This window comes from Pungitius pungitius, chromosome 2, assembly GCF_949316345.1.
Source record: "Pungitius pungitius chromosome 2, fPunPun2.1, whole genome shotgun sequence".
NCBI classification, from domain to species: Eukaryota; Metazoa; Chordata; class Actinopteri; order Perciformes; family Gasterosteidae; genus Pungitius; species Pungitius pungitius.
The window spans coordinates 28,863,364-28,887,871 of NC_084901.1; the positions used below are offsets into that span (position 1 = coordinate 28,863,364).

At 46.9% G+C, this 24,508-nt stretch overlaps 2 protein-coding genes across 10 annotated transcripts in view; one reads left to right on the forward strand and one right to left on the reverse strand.

Moving 5' to 3' along the window:
* The window catches only part of zgc:66433 (uncharacterized protein LOC321250 homolog), a 30,384-nt gene extending 21,296 nt beyond the window's left edge, over window positions 1-9,088 (forward strand). For 8 of the 9 annotated variants that reach the window (XM_037460770.2, XM_037460772.2, XM_037460773.2 and 5 more), the window contains 10 exons: window positions 2,885-3,043; window positions 3,127-3,229; window positions 3,637-3,916; window positions 4,007-4,478; window positions 4,562-5,873; window positions 5,974-6,053; window positions 6,236-6,377; window positions 6,525-6,643; window positions 6,841-6,910; window positions 7,587-9,088. In XM_037460770.2, coding sequence (XP_037316667.2) covers window positions 2,885-3,043; window positions 3,127-3,229; window positions 3,637-3,916; window positions 4,007-4,478; window positions 4,562-5,873; window positions 5,974-6,053; window positions 6,236-6,377; window positions 6,525-6,643; window positions 6,841-6,910; window positions 7,587-8,065 — 3,216 coding nt within the window. In that variant the 3' untranslated portion in view covers window positions 8,066-9,088. The remainder of the gene's footprint in view (window positions 1-2,884; window positions 3,044-3,126; window positions 3,230-3,636; window positions 3,917-4,006; window positions 4,479-4,561; window positions 5,874-5,973; window positions 6,054-6,235; window positions 6,378-6,524; window positions 6,644-6,840; window positions 6,911-7,586) is intronic. The other variant, XM_062560738.1, reaches the window with a different exon arrangement.
* Window positions 9,089-12,638: 3,550 nt separating this feature from the next.
* Window positions 12,639-23,037, reverse strand: LOC119210895 (LON peptidase N-terminal domain and RING finger protein 3-like). The gene is made up of 12 exons (XM_037461399.2): window positions 22,172-23,037; window positions 19,963-20,081; window positions 19,732-19,854; window positions 19,319-19,426; window positions 19,009-19,231; window positions 18,827-18,911; window positions 18,553-18,667; window positions 18,277-18,398; window positions 17,812-17,970; window positions 17,532-17,694; window positions 17,243-17,392; window positions 12,639-16,843 (listed from the first exon to the last, which is right to left on the reverse strand). Exons 1-12 carry the CDS (start codon window positions 22,869-22,871, stop codon window positions 16,679-16,681), a joined length of 2,232 nt encoding a protein of 743 aa, XP_037317296.2. The 5' UTR covers window positions 22,872-23,037; the 3' UTR covers window positions 12,639-16,678.
* Between the last annotated feature and the right edge of the window lie 1,471 nt (window positions 23,038-24,508).

The following is a 24,508-nucleotide window of genomic DNA, read 5'->3' on the forward strand; positions in this document are numbered from 1 at the left end:
GTCACCAATGAGCATTTAATGATAGTGCAGTTCAAGCAATTTCAGAAACTATTTGGCCAGTCATTTTCCCAATGAAAAAACCCCCCAAATGGCCAGCTGCAAAGACAAGCACACACAAACCTGAAAACATTCACTTTAAAGAGCATCCCCTGCTCAGGAATGAAGTCCGATGGGACTGCGGGGCCTTTCTGAGGCTCTTACCTATGGGGCAGCGTTTGTGAAATGTCGCACGTTCTAAAATCCTGCGCAGATTTGGTACATTTAGCATTATCATATGGAAAAAAACAGGACAATTTTCATGTCACTTTTTCAAACATTTAGAGAGAAATTCATGTTAATACATGCAATAACTTCTCCAGTAACACAATTGTTAAATAATATTTAATATTTATAATATTTAAATATAAATGTTATATATAAATGTTAAATGTAAATTTACATGTAAAAGCTAATTGTAAATGTTGAATGTTGAGTCTAAATGTCATGTCAGACATGACGACTGAACATTACAATGTTTACGGTAATTCATGCAGCAAGCCAAGATGGCAGGTACGAATGAATTAGCTCTTGTTATAGAGCAGGGGTATCAAAGTAATTTTAGCTACGGGGCCACATAAAGTTCACTTTGATGCCATATTTGATATATTTAACATTTATATTTAACATTTAGATTAAATATTCATATTATTTAACAACTTTGTACTACTGCCAAACATTATCCTGGGAAAAGTTATTGCATTCATGTACATGAATTTCTCTCTAAATGTTTCAAAAAAGTGACATGATTGTTGTCCTGCTTTTTTTTGACGTGATTATGCTCAATGCGACATTTTACAAACGGCGCCCCATACTTGCCCTCACTCACGACAGAGTTCATGGAGACACTGAATGTTTTTTCTTTGAGATCTTGTTGAGAAGAAATGTCTTGGATGTCCGTGCAGGGCTGACAGTCTGTACTAAGACGACTAGTCCATGTCAGCTTATAATCCCCTGCGAGGGCTTGGGTCCGGGTCAGTCTGCTGTCGGGTTTACTGTAAATAGAAAGTTTATTGACATGTAGTCAAGAGTTTAGATGGTTCCTCTGTATTTTTCTTCTGAGCTTGAAATATACAAGACGATGAGGAGTCACTCCCAATACTGGGTGTTAAGGCTACACTGATTATTTTTGTATTAACAGTGCATCACGACTGCATGTAATGAGAAAGGTCGTGATATTGACACCATCAAGAATTAGACCCCTAATGTAGACTCTTTTGTGGTCCTCGTTTTGATGCACTGTCATGCAGCTGTTTTCAGTGGAACCAGCTCTACATTATATGTTCAAGCAGACAAAGTTAACGACCAGGCTGTGATCTCAGGGTGGGAGAGTGAAACATTTGCTGAAGCGCTTTCTCCTTGAATTCTTTCTAATGGCCATCAGAGGAATGACTCCTGTGATCATGTAGACGTCGAGGACTCTACTCACTGGATTATTCCCTCAGTAAGCATTTTAAACATGGGTTTATGATCTCAATCTCTAGTTTCAAGTCAAGTTCTATAATACAGCATGATATTAATTTATTACATTACAAAAAAAGCTTCATCAAAGTGAATTCTAACCATTTTGGTTGCATAAAAATCTGTTATTCCGATTTTAGTTATAGCTCTAGCCTCTGGCGTCCTATTGGGTTGCAAAAAAACAAGACGGTAATTGCCAAGAAGTCTGAAAACAGCAGTTCACAAACCAATTCTTGCTGTTGAGCTGACTACATCCACCTCTGATACACAGCCGATGTTTGAAGACCAGCTGGGGAACACAGTGGAACATTTAGTTGGTAGAAACCAAAACTGAGCAATAATATTGAATATTGGAGGTACATTCTTCATGAACTAAGGGGGCATTCACTTGTTTGAACAGTGGTTCAACTTCCTTTCTTCTAATGGGACTGAAACTCGTTCGATCCTTCTCTCTGTCAGACATTCAGCTACGCCGCCCATTTGAATGGTGTCATTTAAAGTCAATCTGCTGCAGCTCTGATTCACACGGTATGCACACGGCATCTGATGCAAAGTAAACCGCTGTCATGTCCTTTGTGGGTAATGAGAGAGAATGTTGGCTGGCTTGGTCATAACCCTGTAGCTGCTCTTCAAACCTTAAACGTAAATCTTACATGATTTCGTCCTCTGTAAGTTTGTTTCTTATCTGCACTTCTGAGATTCTCTTGTCTGTGTGCAGAAGTGTGCGTGCGTGCGTGTGTGTGCGCGTGTGTGTGTGTTCAGAGTGCATTCCGATGTTTCTCTGGCAGTCTGCGTGTCGGCTTGTACTTTGAATTCCGCCTCAACTCGTGTCTCTCCCTCTCTTTAAACCTAATTACACATGGCAACCTGAAATGTAAATATAAACAAAGAAGAACCTGGATCATATTCTACTGCCACACAGTGTTTTAGACCAGTGATGGGTCGTGAGTCTAAAACGGTCAGTTCGCCCTAATCATAAAGACTTATCGTATGAACCCTAGTGGTATCTGACCATGAAAACAGTTTGGTTTTCTAATTTAACGTGTAGAGGTTTGCATCTCTGAACACAAGCCCAGTATAGTGGAGCAAAGAGTGTCACTTGAGACTGTCCCTGTGCTGCTTTCAGCAATTGATGAGAAGTCCAACTGTGACTTATTTGGACTCAGATTTAAAGCAAAAATGAGATAGCTTCTTCTCCAGTGATTACAGAGTATATGTTGGTCCTACAGATAAAGACAGCTGATATTATTATCACTATTATGGAGTGTGTCCCTCTCTTTCTCCCTCTGGTCATTTCTCTGACATCCCCCATGTTCCCCAAAGCCTCAGGAGGGCCTCCCCCTCTGTTTCATGTCCTTTGTGAAATGCTGTCTCCTTGTCTTGTCAGGTGTCCTGCCAGGCGGCCTCCAGCAGAGCAGTGAGCCCGCTGGTGGTCCCGGGGGACTTCAGTCAGCCGGCCAGTCCCTTCGGCTGCCTCGATAACTCTGCCGCCAAACACAAGCTGGGCCTCAGACACAAAGCCGGCAACAGGAGGAAACCCGTGGCAGTAAGGCCGCGTGGCAGCCCGAAGTGATGTGGTGAAGACCCAGCTGCCCGGTGAGAATGACGACGTGTCTTTATTCCCCGCAGAGGCTTGAGATGAGAGCAGGGGGCGACTCGGCGGGGGAGGAGATCCTGAATCCCTCCCCAGCAGAAGCTGCAGAGGAGCGAGGGCCCCAGAGGACAGCAGAAGGTCAGCGCACTTCTAGATGCTTTAATGCTGCTTTTCTATATTTTTACGTCAAATCAATGACTCAGAATTTCAGTTTCTTGGTGTTTGATATTTAATTAATAAGTTCATCAAATTTAAGTGTATTCTATTTTTTATTTTTTTTAAATACACAATTACTCTCAGACTTATAGACTTACATACAAATAAATCCCAATTGACATTAAATCTGTCATATTGCCATCGTGACAAATTTGCAAACAAGCAACGTAGAATTGAATTAATTAAATGTCCTGATTTATAAAGAAATCTAAATAAACAAAAGAAATGGCTCTATTGGTGTTTGTTTGAGAAATTACAGATTCCTCTCATCGGACATTGTCTCATGTCATGTTGACATCTGAGAACTTTGCTTTCTTTTTGTGGTCCAGTTGCCAGTGTTGATGAGCTGAAACCAAAGGCGGATAGGGAGGAAGAATCCGAAGGAGGGGAGGAGGTAGAGGAGGAGGAGCAGCAGCAAAAGCATTCCAGACACTCCCTGTTGAGGCACGAGGAGGAGGAGGAGGAAGGAGAGGACCAGTCTGAAGCTGAGCAGGATGTTTCTCACGGCCCGGACGCGTCCTCTCCTGTGGAGCTGCGTCTCTCTGATGAAGAAGCCCCGGACGCCGAGGCCCGGCCCGCCTCCAGGGACTCTTCTCTGCACAGTGACGGGTGATCACACGTCATTTCCTCCTCCTCTCAGTCCCTCTTGTTTCTGTTTGGTTTTACTATCAGTCTGACCCCTTGATATCGTCCTTCTAGGGCCACGCCAGAGCCCCCTGCCACTCAGAGGGAGTACTTGCTGGACCCTCCAGGCGTGGCCTACGGAGCAGAGAAGAGAGGGGCACAAAGGGACTTGGCACTGAGCGGAGAAGAAGATGGAGTCCAGGGAAACATGGAGGAGGAGAGCTCCTTCTTACAGGAAGTGCTGAGCTCCTTGAAGACTCCCCTCTCTTCGTGCTCGCTGGACAGGGAGCCTGAGGGCGTTGTCTTGGAGATGGAGGAGAAGGAGGAGGTGAAGGAAAGGGAAAGAGAAGATGTCGATGTAGAGGAAGGGGAGGAGGGGAAGGAAGAGGAAGCGGCCGATGGCTCCCCCCAGTCAGACCACTCCGCAGAGGAAGAGGCTCCTGCTTTGAACACTCCTTCTGGTCGAGATGTTGAAGAAGAAGAAGAAGAAGAAGAAGAATCACCAGAGGAAGAGGAACTTGTGGTGGATAACGTCTGCCACCAAGATGTATGTGTCTTTTATTCATTTTTAATATTGTGAGTGGAGTACATATCAATATCAATCGCACATCTTTTCCTTTAATCTTCCAGCGAGCAGAGGACAGAGAGAAAGATGCTGATGAAGTCACACAAGATGATGTCACACCCGATGATGTCACACCCGATGATGTCACACCCGATGATGTCACACCCGATGATGTCACACCCGATGATGTCACACCCGATGATGTCACACCCGATGAACAAGATGCCTCAGAAACAAGCACCGCTGTCCACCAGGCGGAGGGGAAAGAGGACGAGGACAGTGAGGGAGAGGAGGAGGCGATCGAGCTGGTGAAGGAGCCCGAAGTGGAGGAGGAGGGAAGGGAGAAGAGGGAGGAGGAGGAGGAGGAGAAGGAGGAGGCGGAGGCGGAGGAGGCAGAAGTGAGAGTGGAGGAGGCGGAGGAGGCGACAGAGGAAGAGAGGGAGGGCGCGGAGGAGGTGACTGAGACGTTTCATGCAGCAGCAGACGAGGAAGCTGCCATGTGGGAGGAGGGCGTGGACGTCGGGGTTGGAGACGTGGGCTTGCACTTGAACGACGACGAGACCGAGCTGGGCGAAGCGGCGGCGCATCGGAGTCAGGCTGCTTCCGATTGGAGCTCCGGAGGGCAGAGGGAGGACGGAGAAGAGAGGGTGGAGAAAGTGGTGGAGATCGGCCGTTCAGAACACCAACCGGAGGAAGAGGAGGACGAGAGTGAACGAGACCCGCGGCAGGAAAGGCTAGAAATGTGCGAGGAGCAAGCTAACGTCTCTGCCAAGCCTCCTTCTTTGTCCCTTCCAGGGTCACAAGAGAGCGCAACCAGCACTCCCAGTAAGACCAGCAAGACCTCCATCCACATAAATCTACTCTCTCCAAGCTCAGAGAAAGCCGCGCCTTTCTTCCACTGCTCCCCAGCTGCTGCAGACCCCGGCCAAGGAGGGACACCTGGTCCCGCCGTCGCAGACGCAGAAGAGGGAGAACCAGCAGACGATGTGGGAGCCGAGGAAGAGGTAAACCATTCGGCCCTGGAGGGAGCGGCCACCGGCTCTGAGAAAACTAACCAGCCGCCCAGCGGCTCGGATCGGAGCAAAGCACGCTTCACCATCGCCCCCGCCCGGCGGAGGTCACTCTCTTTTGAAGAAGCCGAGGAGACCTCTCCCTCCTCTTCGCCGTCCTCCTTTACAGGACCCGGAGTGGTGGAGGCGGACGCCGCGAAAAGCAAGGACCCCAAAGTGGAGGCGGAGCCCAAAGTGGAGGCAGAACCGGCCAGTTTGTCACAGGTGGAGCCGGTTTTGAGCCCTGGTCGATTGAGGAGTGTCGGGGCCGCCTCAGCTGCCCCGCCTCCATCCTCCATTCCACCTCCGACCACAGCGAGCAGAGAAGGTAGTGTGATGATTTCTTTTTTTGGGGTAATGGGGTTTGCTCTTTGTCTTGGTGGTCGGCCCTAAAGCCAATAAAGTCAAATCCTCCCCCCCCCCTGCAGAGAGCCTGGTCGTAGCGGAGGGGAACCCTGACAGTCCTTTTGGAGTTCGGCTGAGGAAGACGTTGGCTCTCCACACAGAGGTAACACAGCTCGCCGTGTGCTTCTAATAGAGATCCTTGAATGAAGAAAAAACCAACCAGATAACAGCGTGCGTAGCTTGTCTCTGCCGACCCCAGGTGTTCAATAAAATGAATGAGCAGGTTAAAATAAAGTATTATTTTCTGTTGAATTTTGCACTAACCGTTCCCATCCCCTACTCCAGCCTCCCGTGGAGCCTCCAGCTCAGCCAACCAGCTGTACGGTTGACTCGCCGCAGCCAATCAGCATGAAGCCCTCCATAAGTCAGCCGGTCAGCCTCAAGCCCTCCCTCTCCAAGAAACCAGATGTAAACAAGCGCATGTCAGGTGTGTATACACACACACACACACACACACATCTCTTTTCATCGTGGTGCACAATGTTCACACGTACCCGTGATCGCACCGTGATTCACATTAGAAGGGTAAGCAGCGATGTGTGACAGGGTGTCTGCTGCTGTCTTATTGGTTCAGACCCGGCTGTTGCTCGCAGTCCTTCTGGTGGATCTGATCCTCCCAGCTGGATTTCTGTGGCCAAACAGAAACAGAAGATCTACAAAGAAAACTCGCTTGATGAGATCACAGTCAAGAAGGTAACCTGTGTGTGTGTGTGTGTGTGTGTGTGCGCGCGCGCGTGTGTTTAAAGCTGCATCGTAGCTTTGTCAGTGGCTCAGATGGCGGTGAGACCCAGATGTGATGATGGTGTTGTTTACACCGCGTCGGCTCACCGCACGTTTCCAGCCACATGCCCTGACTGACTGTGTACAACTGCGCTGCTGTCTGTCATCAGGAGGAGCAGGAGAGGAGGGGTTCAGCGCTACTGTACGTCAGCTCGGCTGACAGAACAACGGAGGGCAAAGGTCAGCACACACAAAAACAAATTTGCACAACGTGTCGTACTGCTAAAAAGGGTATTTTACAAAAGATCGATCTGCTGCAGCAATAAGAGGCAATCATTTAAAGTATAATTTGTGTCCTGGTTTGCACACGCTGGATTTCTGTCTGGACCTTAGGTTTGGTCTGAGTTCACTCCTCAGGACTCTCCTCCTGGGGAGACTTTTGACCGACTCAGGTGTGACCTCATGTGGACATACTGTGCTACTGCAAGCAACCCAACCGGAGTCCCTTCAGTTCCCTGTGTGTTCATTAGGAAATCTAGATAGTAGTTTAATAGAGATGTATACGTCTCTTAACTGCTGAGGACGGTGGTTGAGGAAAATGCAGAATGATTAATTTAGTCCTCCAGAATATCAGTACTCTTTGTGAATTGTTACAGCCATCGTTTTATGCGTTTCGTGGATAAGATGTTTTTTTAACTTTTCATTCAAAAATGTATGTAAATACCATATAGTTTTGCAAATGCACATTTACATCTACATGAAAAAAAGAATAATTTACTAAATAAAAGAGAAAAAAAAAGAACAAAACAAAAGAAATTTGTAAATCAAAATGTTTCCTCATCATTGATGTGGTGACGGGTTAAGTACTGAAATGACTTATTGTCGCTTTGAATGGTTCTTTTTTTTTTTCTTGCAGCAAATCCGCTGGAGACCAGTAAGCATCTCGCGTCAGTAGAGAAAGAGGCCAGGAGGTCTCTCTCTCCTCCGACTCCGGTGCCCCCTCAGCCCCTCAAATTCCAGTCACCACCCTGCCCCGTTCCTCCGAAACCCAAGCTCCCACCGCCCACCGCCAAACACTCACCCCAACCCACGGTACCCCAAAGGTCCCTGTCACCCCCTGCTCCCATTACCGGGCCCAAAAAATCGCCCTCCTGCACTAACCCGCCATCGCCCGCCAAAACGGCCCCCTCGCCCAAGACGCCACAGCCCCACGGCACGACACCTACCTCCCCTCCCTTTTCCCCGAGAGCCGCCCCGGAGCCAAAGTCTGGCTCAAGAGGCGCTGCGGGGGTCCACATCCAAAACCCGGCGTCGCCCCAGGATGAGCCTCCCTGGATGGCCCTGGCCAAGAAGAAGGCCAAAGCCTGGAGCGAGATGCCCCAGATCGTCCAGTGACGGAGGCCGGGTGCAGTGAGAGCTTGTGAATATGGGCCCAAGTGGGTCGGGTCTGACGGGGGGGCTGAAGCCGTGCTGAGAGTCTGTTTGCACCAGAATGCATTTGCACACAAAGAGTTGCTGTTTTCTGTTGTTACTTCCTGGTTTCTATCCTGGCTTAAGTCTTCAGATTGGTGCAAACCAGCCAATCACTGCCAAAGACGTGACCAGTCGAACTCCTTCATTCTCTACGTCCTTACGTACATTGGTGTGTTTTTTAAATGGCAGGGTGGGACCCCCAAACATTATTGCATCTTACTTGAAGTGGATCCTTTTCTTTTTTTTTTTCAACAGTCTGATTGTGTTGAAATGTGCCTGAATGAGAAGAAATACCTGCAGTGTCGCAGCAGAGGAAAGTATATTATATGTTATTAAAAGATTCCGCCCAATATTAGTAAATAAAGAAGACAGGATTATTTTATTAAAAGTAAAAGATTTATTCATTGAAAATTGGTGAGAAGAGATGATGAAGACAAGGAGACAAAAATGTGTGTGTGTGTGTGTGTGTGTGTGTGTGTGTGTGTGTGTGTGTGTGTGTGTGTGTGTGTGTGTGTGTGTGTGTGTGTGTGTGTGTGTGTGTGTGTGTGTGTGTGTGTGTGTGTGTGTGTTTATTGTAAGCTGTGGTACAGGCTCACGTTTTGAGGAATGTTGGAAATACCACAGGATACCAAACGGGACGTTATCCAAGTTAAGTGCAGTAAAAACATGAGTCATGAGTTTTAGTGAAAGCGTTTCCTCAATCTGCCGTCAGAGTATCTTTAGAAATATGTTTCTTACACGTTCCACTGAAACTAAACCTTTGAGCCAACGTGTCCTAACACTCATCATAAATAATATCATCAATTTTGCATCTGGCATAACTAACCCCAAAAGGTCCTCTTTTCAGGAATCAAGGAAAACTATTATCACGTCCACTTTCATCGGTTTTTAATACTTTAAAGTGCATCAAGTTGGCCGCGTGTTAGGAAACATTTTTTTTCCGATCATAAACAAACATGTATTTGAAACAGCAATTAATATATCACTAAGAATGATTTGCATCACATCACAAACGAAAAGTGTTTTTTGCATCCATTAAATCTATCACAATGACTTTATATATATATATATATATATATATATATATTTCTTTTTTTTAATGCATATTGTTTTATTTTGTTATTGTTTTCTGAGAATTTGTCTTGTACATAAAAGAATAAATGTAAGGCCTTTGGAATTCTTGACTTCCTTCTATGCTTTTCCGTGATAATATGAGTAATTCTGTTGAATTCTTTCTGGCGTATTCATTTTCTCCAAAATCCTCTCTCAAAAGCAACAAATTGAAAAAAAGAGTCATAATGAAAGAATGACATCCTGAGGTTTCCCCCCCCCCGAGTCGTGCCCTCCTGTGATGACTGGGGCTGAACACCTCACCTGTCAAATGGGTTTAATGCTCCTTTAAGCCGCAGCCCAAGTCCTCACAGACTCATTCAAAGTAACTTTCAGCGTCTCAAGCTCTGAGACGAGTTTCACAATACACCTCATTCATCCCAAACTCATCAGTTTCCCTCTCACAATGTCACCAAACAAATGACAGAGCAGCTCTATTTTACGGCCATTACACAATAAATGACAGTTATTTTTAAACTGATCCCTTCCAGTGTCTTAAACACTCACTGTGCAGTCTCAGCTTGTACAAACTAGGAACATCTGTGTGTGTGTGTGTGTGTGTGTGTGCTTGGCCTCGAACCAGTGTGTGCACACAGTGAGCTGACGTTGGCATGTGTGTGATTGATGGTCCATGTGAATGCATGCGTGTGCGTGCAGGAAGCTGTAATCAGTGAGAGGGCTGCTTTAACTCCCCAGATGTTTTTTTCTGGTTAAGTTAAGTAACACCCGCCCGCCGCCCTACTTCTGACACACACACACACACACACACACACACACTCTGCTCCGGAGTGGACCAGTCAAGATGTGTATGTGCCCGTGCAAGGTATCCATAGCGACAACTACTGTGTGCTGACCTACTCATTTACAGGTTATGTAAGTAAGCAACTTGGCAGGAATCACAGAGGTTAGGAGACAAGGAGGGTGGGGAGGGGGGGGGGGGCACATTCATGTTGATTTAAGCCATTAAGATCAGTTGAGATCACAGATGCTTTTAAAAAGATGAAAAATCTAACTTTTTAACACCCAATTTGAAAATAACACACAAAAAAACACTCAAAACCGAGCAGTGAAAAGAAATTCCTACCTGTGAAAAGATTCCTCTTGGTAAAGAAAGTCAGTTCTAAAGTCTGGTAGCATGTTGGGTCTCACATGATGGGGGCACTCATCCGCCCAGAGGAGTGACAAATATAAAACTTCTCCTAACTCTCCCGCACAGTGTCACTTCCTAACCGTACGCTACAGGATATGAATCCCTTACTGTCATTGCCAAACGTGCATCCACCCGCTCGTCTGGACACTTTCTAGGCAGCATGTTGTCACCTCGAAGTTGGCCGACGTCTGTCATGGGCAAACATCTGGAGTGGCGTTTCTGACTTGCAGATGGCTCCGCCTTGTTCTCGGCCCTCCTCCCGAGGGGCTGTTTGCCTGTTCGCTGACCTTGTCTCCCTGGATGGATCAGAACAGTGACACCCAGTCCGTAAAGACGACAACAGGAAGACGCCGAGGCGCTCTGCAGTGGACGTTTGGAGCTGCATTTGCTTTCGGATGGGCTTCTAAAGCTACTGTGTGTTTTTTTTTTGGGTGGGGGGGGGGGGGGACACGTCATCTCTCTGGCAGCAGAAGAGGAAACCGGGCTTCCACGGGAAAAACAAACAGCGAATTAGCCACGCTGTCTGCACGCTTTGAGGTTTGGTCAAAGCGCATGACCGGCCCGACCTCTTTGACCTCTGTGTACGAGTCGTGTGAGGTTCGGACTCTCCTGCTGTCATTGTTTCCAGTGATCATTTGATAGCCCAGTGTGAAAGAGAATTTCAAATCAGCACAGCAACAACACCAGGCTGGTTTCCACCGGCAGGAAGAGACGACCCTTCTCTCCATCGGTGGATGTACTCAAACATGAGTGTGCGATCGATGAGGTCATCCTTCTTCCCGCCTCAGACAGATGACACGTTCCCCTCACAGTCGTTGAGTCACAGTCAACCTCTCCCTCGCATTGAATGCATCCCACACGTGTTGGTGCATTGATTCCAATGTGGCCTGGTGAATGACATTTATTTTATAAAAGAGAAAAAGTTCAATCATTGTTGAAAATGTGTCATTAAACGCAATGAATAAGACATGATCAAATGAATAAATGAAATGGTTTTTGTGTTTAATCACACCTCTTGATTTGATTTGATGTAGGCATCGTGAATCTTTCATAGTAAATAACTTTAAAAATGTATTTTTACATATTTCTCGGTGTGCCTTGAACACACACACACACACGTGTGTCCAAACACAACTACTGACTGACAGGCCTGTTGCCAATCACTGCAACCCTCTCGTCTCTTTGAGGCCGTACCCCAACTCCAGAATCCTCACATGCTAATGATTGGTATGTTAACCTCCTCATTCAGTTCAGTAGCAACATTTGCTTATCAACACTAAACATAGACGAAGCTGGACTCAAGTTTAGCGAGTTTTTGTTTAATAACCCTTGGAAATGTTGACCCGATTACAGTGCTACATAGATACGTAGATGAGAAAGGAATGCATCAAATGAATTTGTTATACCGTTTTGTGCTTGGATGAAGTGCATAAATTGGGCTTTCAGTGACAGGATACATCCTAAACATTAAGGAGAGGTTTTTAATGGTAGAAACGTACTGTAATATGCTGTTGTCATTAAAGCTTCTACGTCTCTATTTTTAGTTTGCCCCGAGTAGGCCTTCAAATCGCTTCGAGCTAAACCTGCTAATCTGTAGTGTGATTACACTGAAGAGCAACACGTGGAGAGAGTCTTCCTCTGAAACTTTGCTCTGCCTCCAGCTGAGTGACCTGCATTTGCATGGCTTGCAGGAACTGTTTATGGTTGTTCCGTTTTCTCTCTCTTTCTAAGAAACTACACACACACACACACACACACACACACACACACACACACACACACACACACAGAAGGCTGGTACTGTTCAATGTGCCCTGCTGCGTCTGGTTCTAACCCCTTTAATGCAAGTGAACAGCATGCAGTGCCTGCTGCAGACCTCTGCTCAGTTTTGGTAAACATTAAACAAAACAAAAGATATCAAATGTTCATTTGGAAGTGTGGACTAAAGGCGCTTTTGTTGTTTTTGGACAGAGCTAGGCTCGCTGTTTCACCTTTTTACACCAGTCTGTTGGATGTAGCTTCCTATTTGTTGTCCCAGCATGAGTAGGGTCAGTGTCTTTTTTTTGTTTTTTGTGGCTGGCATAAAACAAACAACAAAACGCTGACAACCTCCCACATCACTCACCTTACAAACTGTACACTGTAATTGTCAGTGTACAGGAATTATTATTACTATCAACAGTAATCCCGAAAGTTACGTTCTAAGAAAATCAAGCGGCACAAACACAAGAGACATCACACTCAAGTCCAGTCCAGCATGTCCACAATCCCATGCAGGACCGTGAACACAAAAGCTGGTTTATTCACAATTTTCATCTTCAGAACTTTAATTTTGCAAAAGTAACACTACGGTTTGCCATAAAAAAACAAACAGACATGTACAGAGAATATCAGAGAGATGCCGAGACATAAATACATACATTCATCTAGTGCAGACATATATGTAGCTGAATGGAGCTCTACAAGGGGATTACCATCTTTGAAGGAAGCTGGGTAATCTAGCGCCCGTAGTCACTGGAAATATGGGGAGCGCTCGGCAAAGCTTTTCTTTAAGACCTTGAGATTTTTCAGAGTTCACAAAGCATGAATGTTGCACCAGAACTTTGTCCACTCACTTAAAACAGCAGAGGATGAGAGGTTAAACACTTTGCTTCAAACAGGCTGCTCACCTGTCACAGGTGAGGCGAATCAAGTGCCCCCCCCAAATAGGATCAGTGTCAAAAGCATCACGCAGAAGCCTTTGAAGTCACAGCTTGGCATGTGTGGCATAAACTGTGCAATTTAACATGAACAAAAATTCCAAAAAAAGGTTCATTTAAGGGGCCGATATATTTGTTTAATCCTCGAATGACACTTCACTTTCAACACACTTTAGCACAACAATGAGAGGAACACAAGAACATTGGGAAGCATCCTTTTTACTGCAGTGGTTGAATTTTGAAAGGTCATGATATCAATAGTTAATAAACTACTTTTTTTTTGCATAGCTGGATTACATATATCTGTGAGGTCGCACGCATTGTTTTCTTTTTGAACAAACTGGAGGCCTTGAAATCTGGAGCCATTTTGCAGCTACGCAGGAAGTGGCATGCTCTGTACGCCCCGACACTAAGAAAATAAAAGCACAGTGTGCCAGCACGGTCAAAGTTCCCCCGAGTCCGGAGTGCTACACAATGTTTATATATATATATATATACACATATATGTAGAAAGCACAGAAAATAACAGCAATTGGAATTGCTGTAACTGCCTTGTATTACGAGTCAACCAGGACTGCAGGGATGAGGTGAGGTGAGTCAATTCAATACCACAGTGTCTGTCAGAACTCACAGTCACAGTTTCACCCCCAGAATCAAAATATATTTGTTTCCTCTTAGCTGTAGTGCTATTTTTCAATTGAAAATGTTTGGTGTGAGTTTCTGTAGAAATTGAATTGTTCCTACATGAAACTGCTCACAAAAATTTCAAATGTGTTGTTTTTTTTTGGCTTTGAGCACCGGAAACTTAGCCCCCTACCGTCCCTTTAGACTAAAACTGACAACACACAGCACCACAGGTATAAGGGGACAACATGTTGTTTTGTTTTTTGGGAGAACTGTCCCTTTAAGAGCGGCCATGTTTTAAGCTAAGATAGCCAACTGGTGCTAGCTAACAGTTAAATAAGTAATTTAATGTATATGAGAGTGGTATCAAGCTTCTCTTTTAACTTTAATATGCTCATATACCAAAAGTGTTTTAATTAGATTGGATATGTAAGATTTCACCGCAGAACAACATTGGCCTTATTGGTTATAACTCATCTTGGCACATACACCTCCGCCACAGTCCAGGTTCGCAAAGACATTTTCTAAAGATGTTATTTAGAGAACCACAGTAGTTCCTGTTGCAGTTTATACATCATCTTTTAAATGGAAGAAGTCCGACTTAAGGCACTGCTGTCACAGATGAACAATAATTGTCACAGATGAACAATAATTCACAGGTATCAGTTTAAAACAAAAACATCCCTTTGGTGCCATGCTTCAACTGGAAAAAAATGAATGAAAAATCATGTAACTGTGTCTACAGACAGATCTCTTTTTAATTGTAAATTTTAAAAAAATAAGCAAGAATTTCCCTTTAACCAACATCTTCATATCCAATTGAATTTTGGCTTTTACACCGGCGGGTTGATCATATCTAGCGGCTTTTCCCTTTCATACCCAGTCTGAGCGCCAGGGCGTCTTAGTGGTGGCCAGTTATGATAATAGCAAACAAGAGGACAATAGTTGCTGACACTGTCAATACAAGTGTTTTTATTTTATTTTGTCAGTAACGTGCTTGTTAATAAAAATGTCTCTGAGACAAGCACCTTCCAAGTGAATTGGATTGTTTAATTATGCAACCATCTGACAGTACATTACAAACAAAACTTTGTTGGGAAATATTTTGAAATTCTACCTAAATCAGTATCATAGCAACAAACGGCTTTGGCCCTTACGATTCATAAAATACAAACTCGAGATGACTTGACGCAACTCTCCCTGTACAAATACACACATAAAATAATAGGAGACACACCAGTAGGTGAAGAAGAATATAAAATACAAAAGAACCCGATTGACATAGGAAAGTATGTAAAAATCCAACACGTGTATACTAAATAAAGTTGGCGAGGCTCAATAATCCATAATAATAGTTGCCATAAAAAATGGTTACATCACACACCAGCAAGGCCTCAAAATGTCTCCAGACACCATCATTTTCTCAGAAACACGTTTTTCGAAATAAGAAATTCTCAAAATGGGGTTTTATCTGATTTCATTCCATTTACGTGTTTTGCGGTTCCATTAAAATGTAATTTTGATGGAGAATTTCCACAAGGGGGAGAGATTTACCGTAAAAGGAGCCTGGTATGTAACACTATCGTATTACCGAAGGCACAGGCCTTTACTCATCGTGGACTGTGACTTTAAAATTGTGGTAATCCAAATACTTATGTACTCTGACTCAAGTGAAAGTACACACCCTGAGGCCTGATTGCACCGGTTCTTTCCCTTACTTCTGGTAAAAGTGCAAAATAAAGTCAGAATAAATAATGAATAAATACATGGGACATAATGGTATCAGAAATCCAGATGTTGCTCTCTTGGAACCTGGACGTGTCTCAGCCACGGAGAAGTTGCTAACCACTGACTTGAGTCACCAGTAATGTGAAGATGTGGCGTAGGAGGGAATCCGCCCTCAACTCCAGTTTCCAGAGTTGGATCTAGACAATTTTCAGTGGTAGCCATGCTGGCTTTTTGATTGCGTAAATAGTGTTTATTTTACAGCAATAATACCCTACAGTCAGCGCGGTATTATTGCTGATGTTCGGGGTTAAACGTTACAAAAACAAAAAAAAAGCCTTTGGAAAGTAAGCAACTCAACATCTATTTATGTGAAATGTAAACAATGTCACTGCAAGCATAAACCATTCCAAAATAAATAAAAATGAAAACATTTCAAAATCTAAGTCTGACAGGAACACAACAACCTTGAAGCACGCCATTTTAATAGGTCGAGTCATTTGTTAGTCCGATGCATGATGTGGTGAGTCACACAGAGGCAGAATGGAAGGAATATCAGCCAAAAAAAAGTTAAAGATAAATGGAGGATGGGTAGAATGGTAAACTGTAGATATCTACCCTTCCCTTGGTAATGTGCGAACCAATTGATCCTAAATAATCCGGATTTTCATCTTAAGTGAGGCAAATTCATTGTTTGGTCTCTTGCAGAGCTTATGGGCACAATTAAAGACATAAAAAGTGGGGACTTAGCTTGGCTGATTTAGTTAAAGCTATGTTCAGACAGGCGGCTTTGATCCGGTCATATCAAGAGGAGGAAGAGCGTGAACTCCAAAAACGCAGGAAGGCCGTAAGGCAGCAGCGGAACCTGGACAAGCGGAGTCACACACAGGTTGTTAAGACAAAAACACTGTACTTTTATCACAGACGATGAGGTTGTTTATGGTTTTTATAAAATCCCATTTCCTTCCTGTCTGAACATAGCTCAAGTTTGCACAGCTGTCTTTGTAGAGAATGCTATGAATGGAAGATCAGTGCTGTGCTGCTGACCCGTAGGTTAGTCCAGTGCAGCGTTCTGAATGGGAAGTGGCTACAGAGAGGGATCAACGTCAGTTTCCTTTATGCGTCAAGAAGGAAGAACAGCAGGTCAACTGCTGCTTTGGAAGAGGGTGTGTGTGTGTGTGTGTGAGTGTGCGTGTGCGGGTTACTGCATTTTCCCACTGTGGAAGGTTAATGTCCCCGGTGTCGGCTGTGGGCCATGAAGAGCAGCACCTTGCGGATGCCCCTGAGGCGATCTTTCAGAGACGTGAGGGCCAGGAAGGGCAGCTGGGCTCTGCCTTCCAACGGAAGAACGGCGAGCAGCCACCAGCACCACGAGGGCCCGTTTGGACTGTCCTGAAGGAGGAGGACGCAAAGGGAGAAGGGTTTCAACACACAGGACAGCAGGTCGCTTCTCTTTGTTCAGCCTTCGGGTCCTTAAATCATGCTATATTGTCTTTTTACTGCTTTTATTTTATTATATTATTTAATTAAAATAATTTTGTTTTTAATGTATTGTTTCATCTACTGTTTTATTTCCAGTGTTTCCTGTTACTCTTCTTACTTTTCTCTTGTCTAGATGACAGGCTTTCTTTTATTTGGGTTCCTTTATATAGGGTTTGTCTAAAATCTGCTTTCTCATGTTCATAAATAGATAAAGCAAGGAATCGTGTTCTATTAAAGGAGAAACCCATGTAAATCGGAGTAACTGGACTTTTAAAACAAGACTTTTTTTTGCAAAGTGTGTACATGTACCTGAGGTTCAGAGTCTTTCTGGGGCATGGGTCCAAAGTGTCCCTCAATGCGTTCCTTCTGCTCCGTCTTCAAGGAGTTGACCCACACCAGGGCCTGGTTGTACACCGTGTCGTGCAGTGCATGCAGCTCGCGCTTCGCCTGACCGTCCACCTGCACACACACACACACACAGACACACAAACACCCACAATCCTTTGTTACAACAGCTCATGGTATTCCTCCATCAAGCTTTCCCATCGTGCCTCTCGCAGCTACTCCCTCATCTGCCGCGGTCCCTCCCTCCTCTTACCTCACGGTCCTCCAGGTACTCGATATCGGCCGTGTTGTATCCGTCCCTCTCGCTGTGCTGCACCACTTTGAACCTCCGTCTGCCGATGGTGTTCACCACCGAGCGGCCGTCGGAGAAGAACTTCACATCGCGGATCTCCAGCAGGCACCCGTAGTCCGCGAACCTAAAGCCGGGAGGAGGAAGAGGCCGCGTTACAAGACCTGGATCCATACTGTCACCCGCGGGGGGGGGGTCCTACACACAGCCCCTGGCACACTTCAAGCACCGAGCCCGCACTGACCCTTTGCGGTTGTCTTCCAGACACATGCCGAAGCAGTTGGTTCCCGTCTCTATGCATCTGCGAATCATCAGCCTGTAGCACGGCTCGAAGATGTGGAGCGGGCACGGGACCGTGGGGAAGGCCATGGTGCACACGAATATAGGCACATTCTTGTTAAGACTGCGGAGAGGAAACGATGAAGGGGAACGTGTGTTTAACACGGAGCACAGCAGAGTTGTGTCACACAGAAACACGATATCAATATTAGGCTGGGAAGCCCTTTGAAAAGGGTCTACAGCTCCGCCTAAACAAAAAGAAAACTCTACTGTGAAAGGGGATCAGTCTTGCTCTGTTATGTGTTGGAAACAGCTTCTGCCTCCAGAAAGGTAAGACTTGATGCCCGGGGTCAGACCTGCGTCACCTCCAGAAGGCCAGCAGCGGTCGTGTCAGAGAGCAGAGGAGAGCAAACGGAGGGCACAAACTCACTTCGAGAGCTCGGCCATTTCATCCTGGTGGATTTTCTGTCTCTCTATGAGCTCCGAGGGAAGATACTTGGATATCAGGTTCTCCGTCAGTACCGTCTTACAGAACTGCCTCTGGACCAGGTACTGGGGAGGGGGAGATACGGACTGTATTAGAGACGTTCATCATGGCAGAAACACCCAGACAGAAGCCTGTTTTAACCCGTAACCTTCTGTGCGCGATGCTGAGCGCTAAGAATGCACCACAGTTCGGATCCGGCTCAATGACAGCGCGACGTACCTCGGACAGCTCCTCTTTACAGAGCGGACACTTGGGGTTGTGGTCCAGACATCTCTCCAGACACCGCAGGCAGAAGGTGTGACCGCACGGCGTCGTCACTGGCTCATAGAAAAGTCTGCAGGGGGGGGGGGGGGGGGGGAGACAACAGCGTAAGATCAGATCTTCCAGTTTCTGTTGACATACTGTCAGAGAACTGTGACATACATAATGTACATTATGGCGGATTACTTTTACCGTCTTTAGTCGTTAGTAAATATTTAGATGCAAACCTCACCTCATACACAGGGAACAATCCAGATCTGTCGGGTCCAAGACGTCCCCGGCCGCAGAGCCGGGCGGGTCCGTCCCCTCTGCAGGCTCTGAGTGGGGAGATCAACGGATAATAAATGAGACAGGTGTGCCGCTGGCGGAGAGGCGGCGAGCACGTGTTGGGCAGCACTAACTCCAGAAGCTCACCGGACTTTGCTCTCTTGTGATCATCTCGCCTCTCCTGTCCTCCATCCTCTTCCTCCTCTGACCCCTCTGTGCTTCTCTGCTTCCTTTTGAGGAGGAAGCAGTGGTCCAACCTCCTCACCCGAGGCTCCCCTTGACCTTTGACCTTACCCGATTGGAACCGCTCGGGTGCAAGCGGAGCGGAGGCAGGAGCCGGGGCGGGCGACAACAGGCTGGGACAGAAGATCTGAGGGCGGGAGAATGAAAATGGAACCTTGTGTCCACTCAACGTCACGCTGTCCTTCACGAGGAGCCGGCTGCGGGAGACGCTCACTTGGTGGGGGGGGCTGATGCTGTCCTTGACATGCGCTCTGACAGACATGTGCGCGTTGGAGTAGTCAGGGACCGGATCGATGACCGGAGCCAGGAGGTGGCAGAGTAGCTGAGAAGTTAGGACACAATCAGGAGGTTATTCTGCAAGCATTTAAAGAACAGCAATCAACAGTTCTTCAAACGAGCGATTCGTTTTTAACTATTAAATAAATCAACTACTTTGATAAGCAAAGCTATCGGGTCTGGTAAATCTTTCTTTGTGCCACTATGAAAGAAAACTGAATTTATTTGAGTTGTAGACAGTACGAGGCGTTCGAGGACGTCATATTGACATTTAATAAATCAATAATAATCGTTGCAACCTGGGGGGGGGACATCTGTGGCCGCCCACTGCAATGCTAATGAGGGACTTACCCTGTGAGCCTCGGCCTTGGCCAGTCTACAGTCCGGCTCTATGGACAGACAGACCAGGTACGCCCTCAGAGCCTCCTCCGTCCTGCCCAGAGACACCAGGGCCTGGGCCTTACGAACATGACCCTGCAGGAAGGAGCAAGATGCATCGTTTATTCAGCATCCGCACATTTTAACAACACCTCCTGATCGTTACATATTTATATACATCGAAGAACCGTTTGTCTGCCATACCTTGGACCAGTGAGGCACGAGCCTGCAGGCCATTTCGGCGTCTCTCAGGGCCTTCTCATAGCGCTTTAGGCCCGAGTGGATCTGGGAGCGATTACTGAACAGTATGTGGTCTGTGGGTGCTGAGGGGGGGGGGGGGGGGGGGGTGATAGGAGGGGGGTTAATTAAAAATAATGCAGAATAAAAAATAGAACGACTTCACGGGTTACATAACAGTTTCAAGTTACGCATCGGAAGGGATGTTAATATAGAACGCTTTCCTCCACATTACAAAACGTGTTATGCAAAAAAAAAAAAAAAGGAAAAGAGGGCCGTCTTACAAAACCGTGCAGCACGATCAAGGTCGGACACATTCCAGGGTTCATAACTAACAACGTATGCAAATGTCGCAGTGAGACATATGCGAACCAGGGGGGGGGGGGGATATGTCACCTCAAATGAAGACAAAAAGAAGATGTTATGATAATAACTAGAGGTGGCGTGGAGATGGAAAAAAGTTTAGCACACAGTGTGTGTCGATAGGAGGAGAGCAATTAGCTTAACCTATACTTAATGCTAAATCTAAAACAACCAAAACTGAATCCCACAATAAGTGATAAATGCGCACACACACACTACAAACACTAATCGGCCAACTGGACCTTGTTTAGGGCCATAAAACATATTGATCTAAAGTTGACAAACTTTTTGCATAAGTACAAGAGTTCTGTTAGGAATGAACTGCCTTTTTTTAACTAAACAATGATGGAGCAACCTGTCTCCTAAAGAACGGTTTGAAGCTGAACCGTCCCAAAAAAATACAGATAACTGATTCTTTGTTCAATGTTATTCATCGAATCCCCCTCTGTCCCTGTGGGAGCCAGCGGAGCAACAGTCAGTCAGTCTTTGCTGCCTGAGCAGCTGCAACAGTGTCAGCTGGGTGGGGAGAGGGGTGTGGGGGCAGCGGACAGGGATGATGGCAAAATTCAAAGTGGAGCTTCCAACGTAGGGTTGGACTCCTCCAGAGCAATCGAGTCACCCCGAACCTACACAGCCAGCGTGTCCAGGGGCTCAGCTGTAAAAGAGGTCAAGGGAGAGCGGCTCCAGGCGACTTCCGAGCCAGAGGAGATCAGTGGTTGACTAAGCGCCCCGGGGGCCGGTCAAAGGGCGGAATTTAGCTAAACCCGCCGTGGTTACTTCAGTCAGCATTGCGTTACACATCAAAGTGTTTCACAAACTGTTCCAGGGAAACACTTTTTCAAAATGACCAACCAGCACTAACAACTGCACAATATGCCGAGAGCAATATGGAAGTTACACATTCATGGCCAGCTTTGCTGCTATTTCCGTCTACCCCCCCCCCCCCTGATATCATCTTGAATAGAAAAACCAGACCTTTTGAAGAGCTGTGTGCCTTTGACAAATCCCCACTTGGTTCTGTGCATGTGTTATTGAAAAACATATACTCCATCTTTACATACGTGAGAGCTAATAAATGTGAGGGTGTTACAGTTAACGTGCACTCTGTATTCACTCTTGTCAGTGCAAGAAACCTAATTTCGGGTCCACTAATATATGACATCATGAGAACAGCAAGATGCACACAATGTGCGTGTAGCGTGACACATTGTGCGTGTAGCGTGACACAATGTGTGTGTAGCTGACAGTCGTCCAGAAGCCTTCATGGCTGCCTTTTGAAACAAGCCTCGGCTCACCTGCCTCACCTGCCCCTCCGCCTACATCTAAGCTCGAGTGTGTCTCTGGGCCCCTAGTGGTGACCCGAAATAGTGCCCTTGACCCATATTTGCCTCATTGTTTGTCGTTATTCAATGAGATGGGGGGTGGGGGGGGTGGGGGAGTGTTACGCGCTTACGCAATGTTTGGTCCGCCGGCACCCAGCCTACATAACGGTGTTATCCAACACACGGCGCCGTGGCTCTCGGATGCCAGCGGAGGCAGCGAGCCGCCCCTCCGACTGTGTCAGCGGAGGTCATGACGCACTTGCGAAAACAAAGTCACATAACGGCGTGACGTCGCTGCACGACCGGTGGCCCCACATTGCGTCGCGGAGCGCCCTTCGCACGCTGGAAATGCAGCAAAACACAATAGAACAAATGTGGAGTGGAAAGTAGCGTCATTTCACATTTTAAAGTTATCTCGTCACACGCGCAGGAGAACCCCCGGCGTGAGTGGAGTGGGTCGTGGACGCGTGAGAGAGGGCTCGCGGTCCTACCTATCATCACGGCTCGGTTGTATTTCTCCAGCGCGGCTTCCAGCTTCTTCTCGGCGTACAGCCCGTTGCCCTCCCGCCTCAGCCCGCCGGCCTGGTGCAAGGCGGGGAACCACTTGGCCAACAGGTTGCTGAGCACCACGTTGATCCGGTAGCTCTGGACGTCGGCCACCCGGGAGGTGTCCCGGCACTCCTTACACATGACCGGCACCCCCTTCTCCTTCCGCTCCCTCTCCAGACACTTTTTGCAGAAGCAGTGTCCGCACGGCAGAGTCACGGGCTCGAACAGAAAACTCAGACACATCCGACAGGAGAAGTCTTCGTACCCGGAGCCCGCGGCACCGACCCCTGCGCGCCCGGCTGCCCCCGCGGCCCCTGCCTCGCATCCTTTCCTCGATGTACCGTTTCGACCGTCGCCTCCGTTTTGCCTCCCGATACTAGCCGACAAGTACTCTATGAGGTTGGTTAGGAGAACTGGGTTCAGCCTCTCTATCTCCGAGGCTCGTCGGTACATCTCGAAAGCGTCGGCGAATTTGCCCCCAAAGGCGAGCGCATCGGCCCGATGGACCATCAGCTCCTGCCGGCTCTCTGGATCCCCGAGACCCGCGAGTTGGCACTCGCAGATGTCCACGGCCAGGTCGAAGTTCTTGGACTGGAAAGCCTCCGCTGCGAGCTGCGGCAGGCTCTCGCTCTCTGTCCCCATGTGCGGGCCGCCCGTCAGAGGTCTGTCCCCCGCGTCTGTGTGGAGCGCGTCTGGCCCGAACCCCCGCTGCGCTGCATGCTCTCGTCCGCTGCTGGGGAGCCTACTGACGCGGTCATGACCGAGTCCACCAAAGCACACCCGTAATTTCCCCAAAGAGCGGGCGCGCGCGAGAGGGTGGGAGGGGGGGGGGGGCGGGGCGTTACGTAAAAGTTGTGTGTCACGTGACGCCCGCCAGCTGTTCTCATTGGACGAGTTCAGGAAACGGGTTACAAAACAAGCTGCCATGTAACGGAGTCGGGGGGACGGGTTCGGGGGGCCGCAGCCTGTCTGACCTGCGGGGAGGAGACCCGCATGGCGCGTCTTAGTCACTGCGGGGCGTTCCATCGTGGACGATGTTTATACGATGACAAAGGGAAAAAGATGTGACTGGCTACAAGTTGTTACATGATGGCTTCACCTGTATCGTAACTATATGTAATTGGTCCTAACTGCTTTACATACATCTTTTTGGAGTTACGAAATCTGTTTTTCCACGTAAAGCTATGCAAACAGTGGTAACAGCGGAGTAATGTGTTCAGCTCTTACATATGTAGTATACATTGTGTAACTTAATGACATGGCTAGACACCCATGTTATACAATATGTTATGAATCACACTTCATTCAAACTCAAGAACAAGCAGTGACGTAAGGAAGCTATCGTCGCATAACACATGTCATACAATGTCATGGTGGCAGCTGAGGTGCACGGCCGTGTGTGTGTGTGTGTGTGTGTGTGTGTGTGTGTGTGTGTGGAAGGTCCGTAGGAACCCAGGGACGGTCCCCCTACCAGGAGGGGGCCCGGTTACTCAGCAAAGGTCCAAAGACAGGATGTCGTTATTTCCGCAGCAGATTGTAAGATTAGCTGCGAGGAGCACACTCAGTCACAGACTCACAGGACAGATCGCGTGACCCTCTTGGTTAATAATAATATTAACAAAACACACCCCTTGCTCAATACAATTAACTCAGGGTTTCAGCTTTTGAACAGATATTGTATTGATATCATATCTTTGCCATCATCCATTATTGTTTCTCCCTCTTTATACGCTGACTAACCATAAAAGCAGAAGTAGTTTAATCACTCTGGGAAAGGGATTGTCCTCCTAAATGCTCTGATACACCACCTCCTGGTATTATTAGCACAACCTAAAGAGGTACACTATATCCTGCGGCCTTAGAATAAAACAGATTGGCTGCACGCGTGTGAGAGTTGATTAGGGTCCATGTCAGTAGTACTGGGGCTGGAAAATATAGGTCAACCGGTCTGGCCCGGGAACTCAATACCGCTCACAGACACAACCACTGGTTTCCACGCAGACAGACTGACACACATTTGAAAAACAGACAGGAGTGAGGTATATTTACAGAGCGTGGGGTCCTTCTGCATCTCGAAATGCCCTCATGTGTGTATCTAAATAGGCCAGCCATCAGGTCTCCTCACACACTATTACTCAAGGAAGAGAGACAATCACGTGATGGATAGCAAGGATGCACCTGTGGCTGTCTAAAACACAGGCGATATCTTGTGTGTGCCGGGAACAGGTCCTTTTTAAATGCATATTTGGGCTCAAAGGAGAGAGGGAGATTTATAGTGA

What these genes read in the sequence shown, in the direction of transcription:
- LOC119210895 (XM_037461399.2), bottom strand. Translation starts at nt 22,871, where the DNA reads ATGGGGACAGAGAGCGAGAGCCTGCCGCAGCTCGCAGCGGAGGCTTTC. An exon ending in CAACCGAGCCGTGATGATAG is followed by an intron (nt 20,082 to 22,171) that starts GTAGGACCGCGA and finishes CCCCCCCCTCAG; the next exon opens with CACCCACAGACCACATACTG. An exon ending in CCAAGGCCGAGGCTCACAGG is followed by an intron (nt 19,427 to 19,731) that starts GTAAGTCCCTCA and finishes CTAACTTCTCAG; the next exon opens with CTACTCTGCCACCTCCTGGC.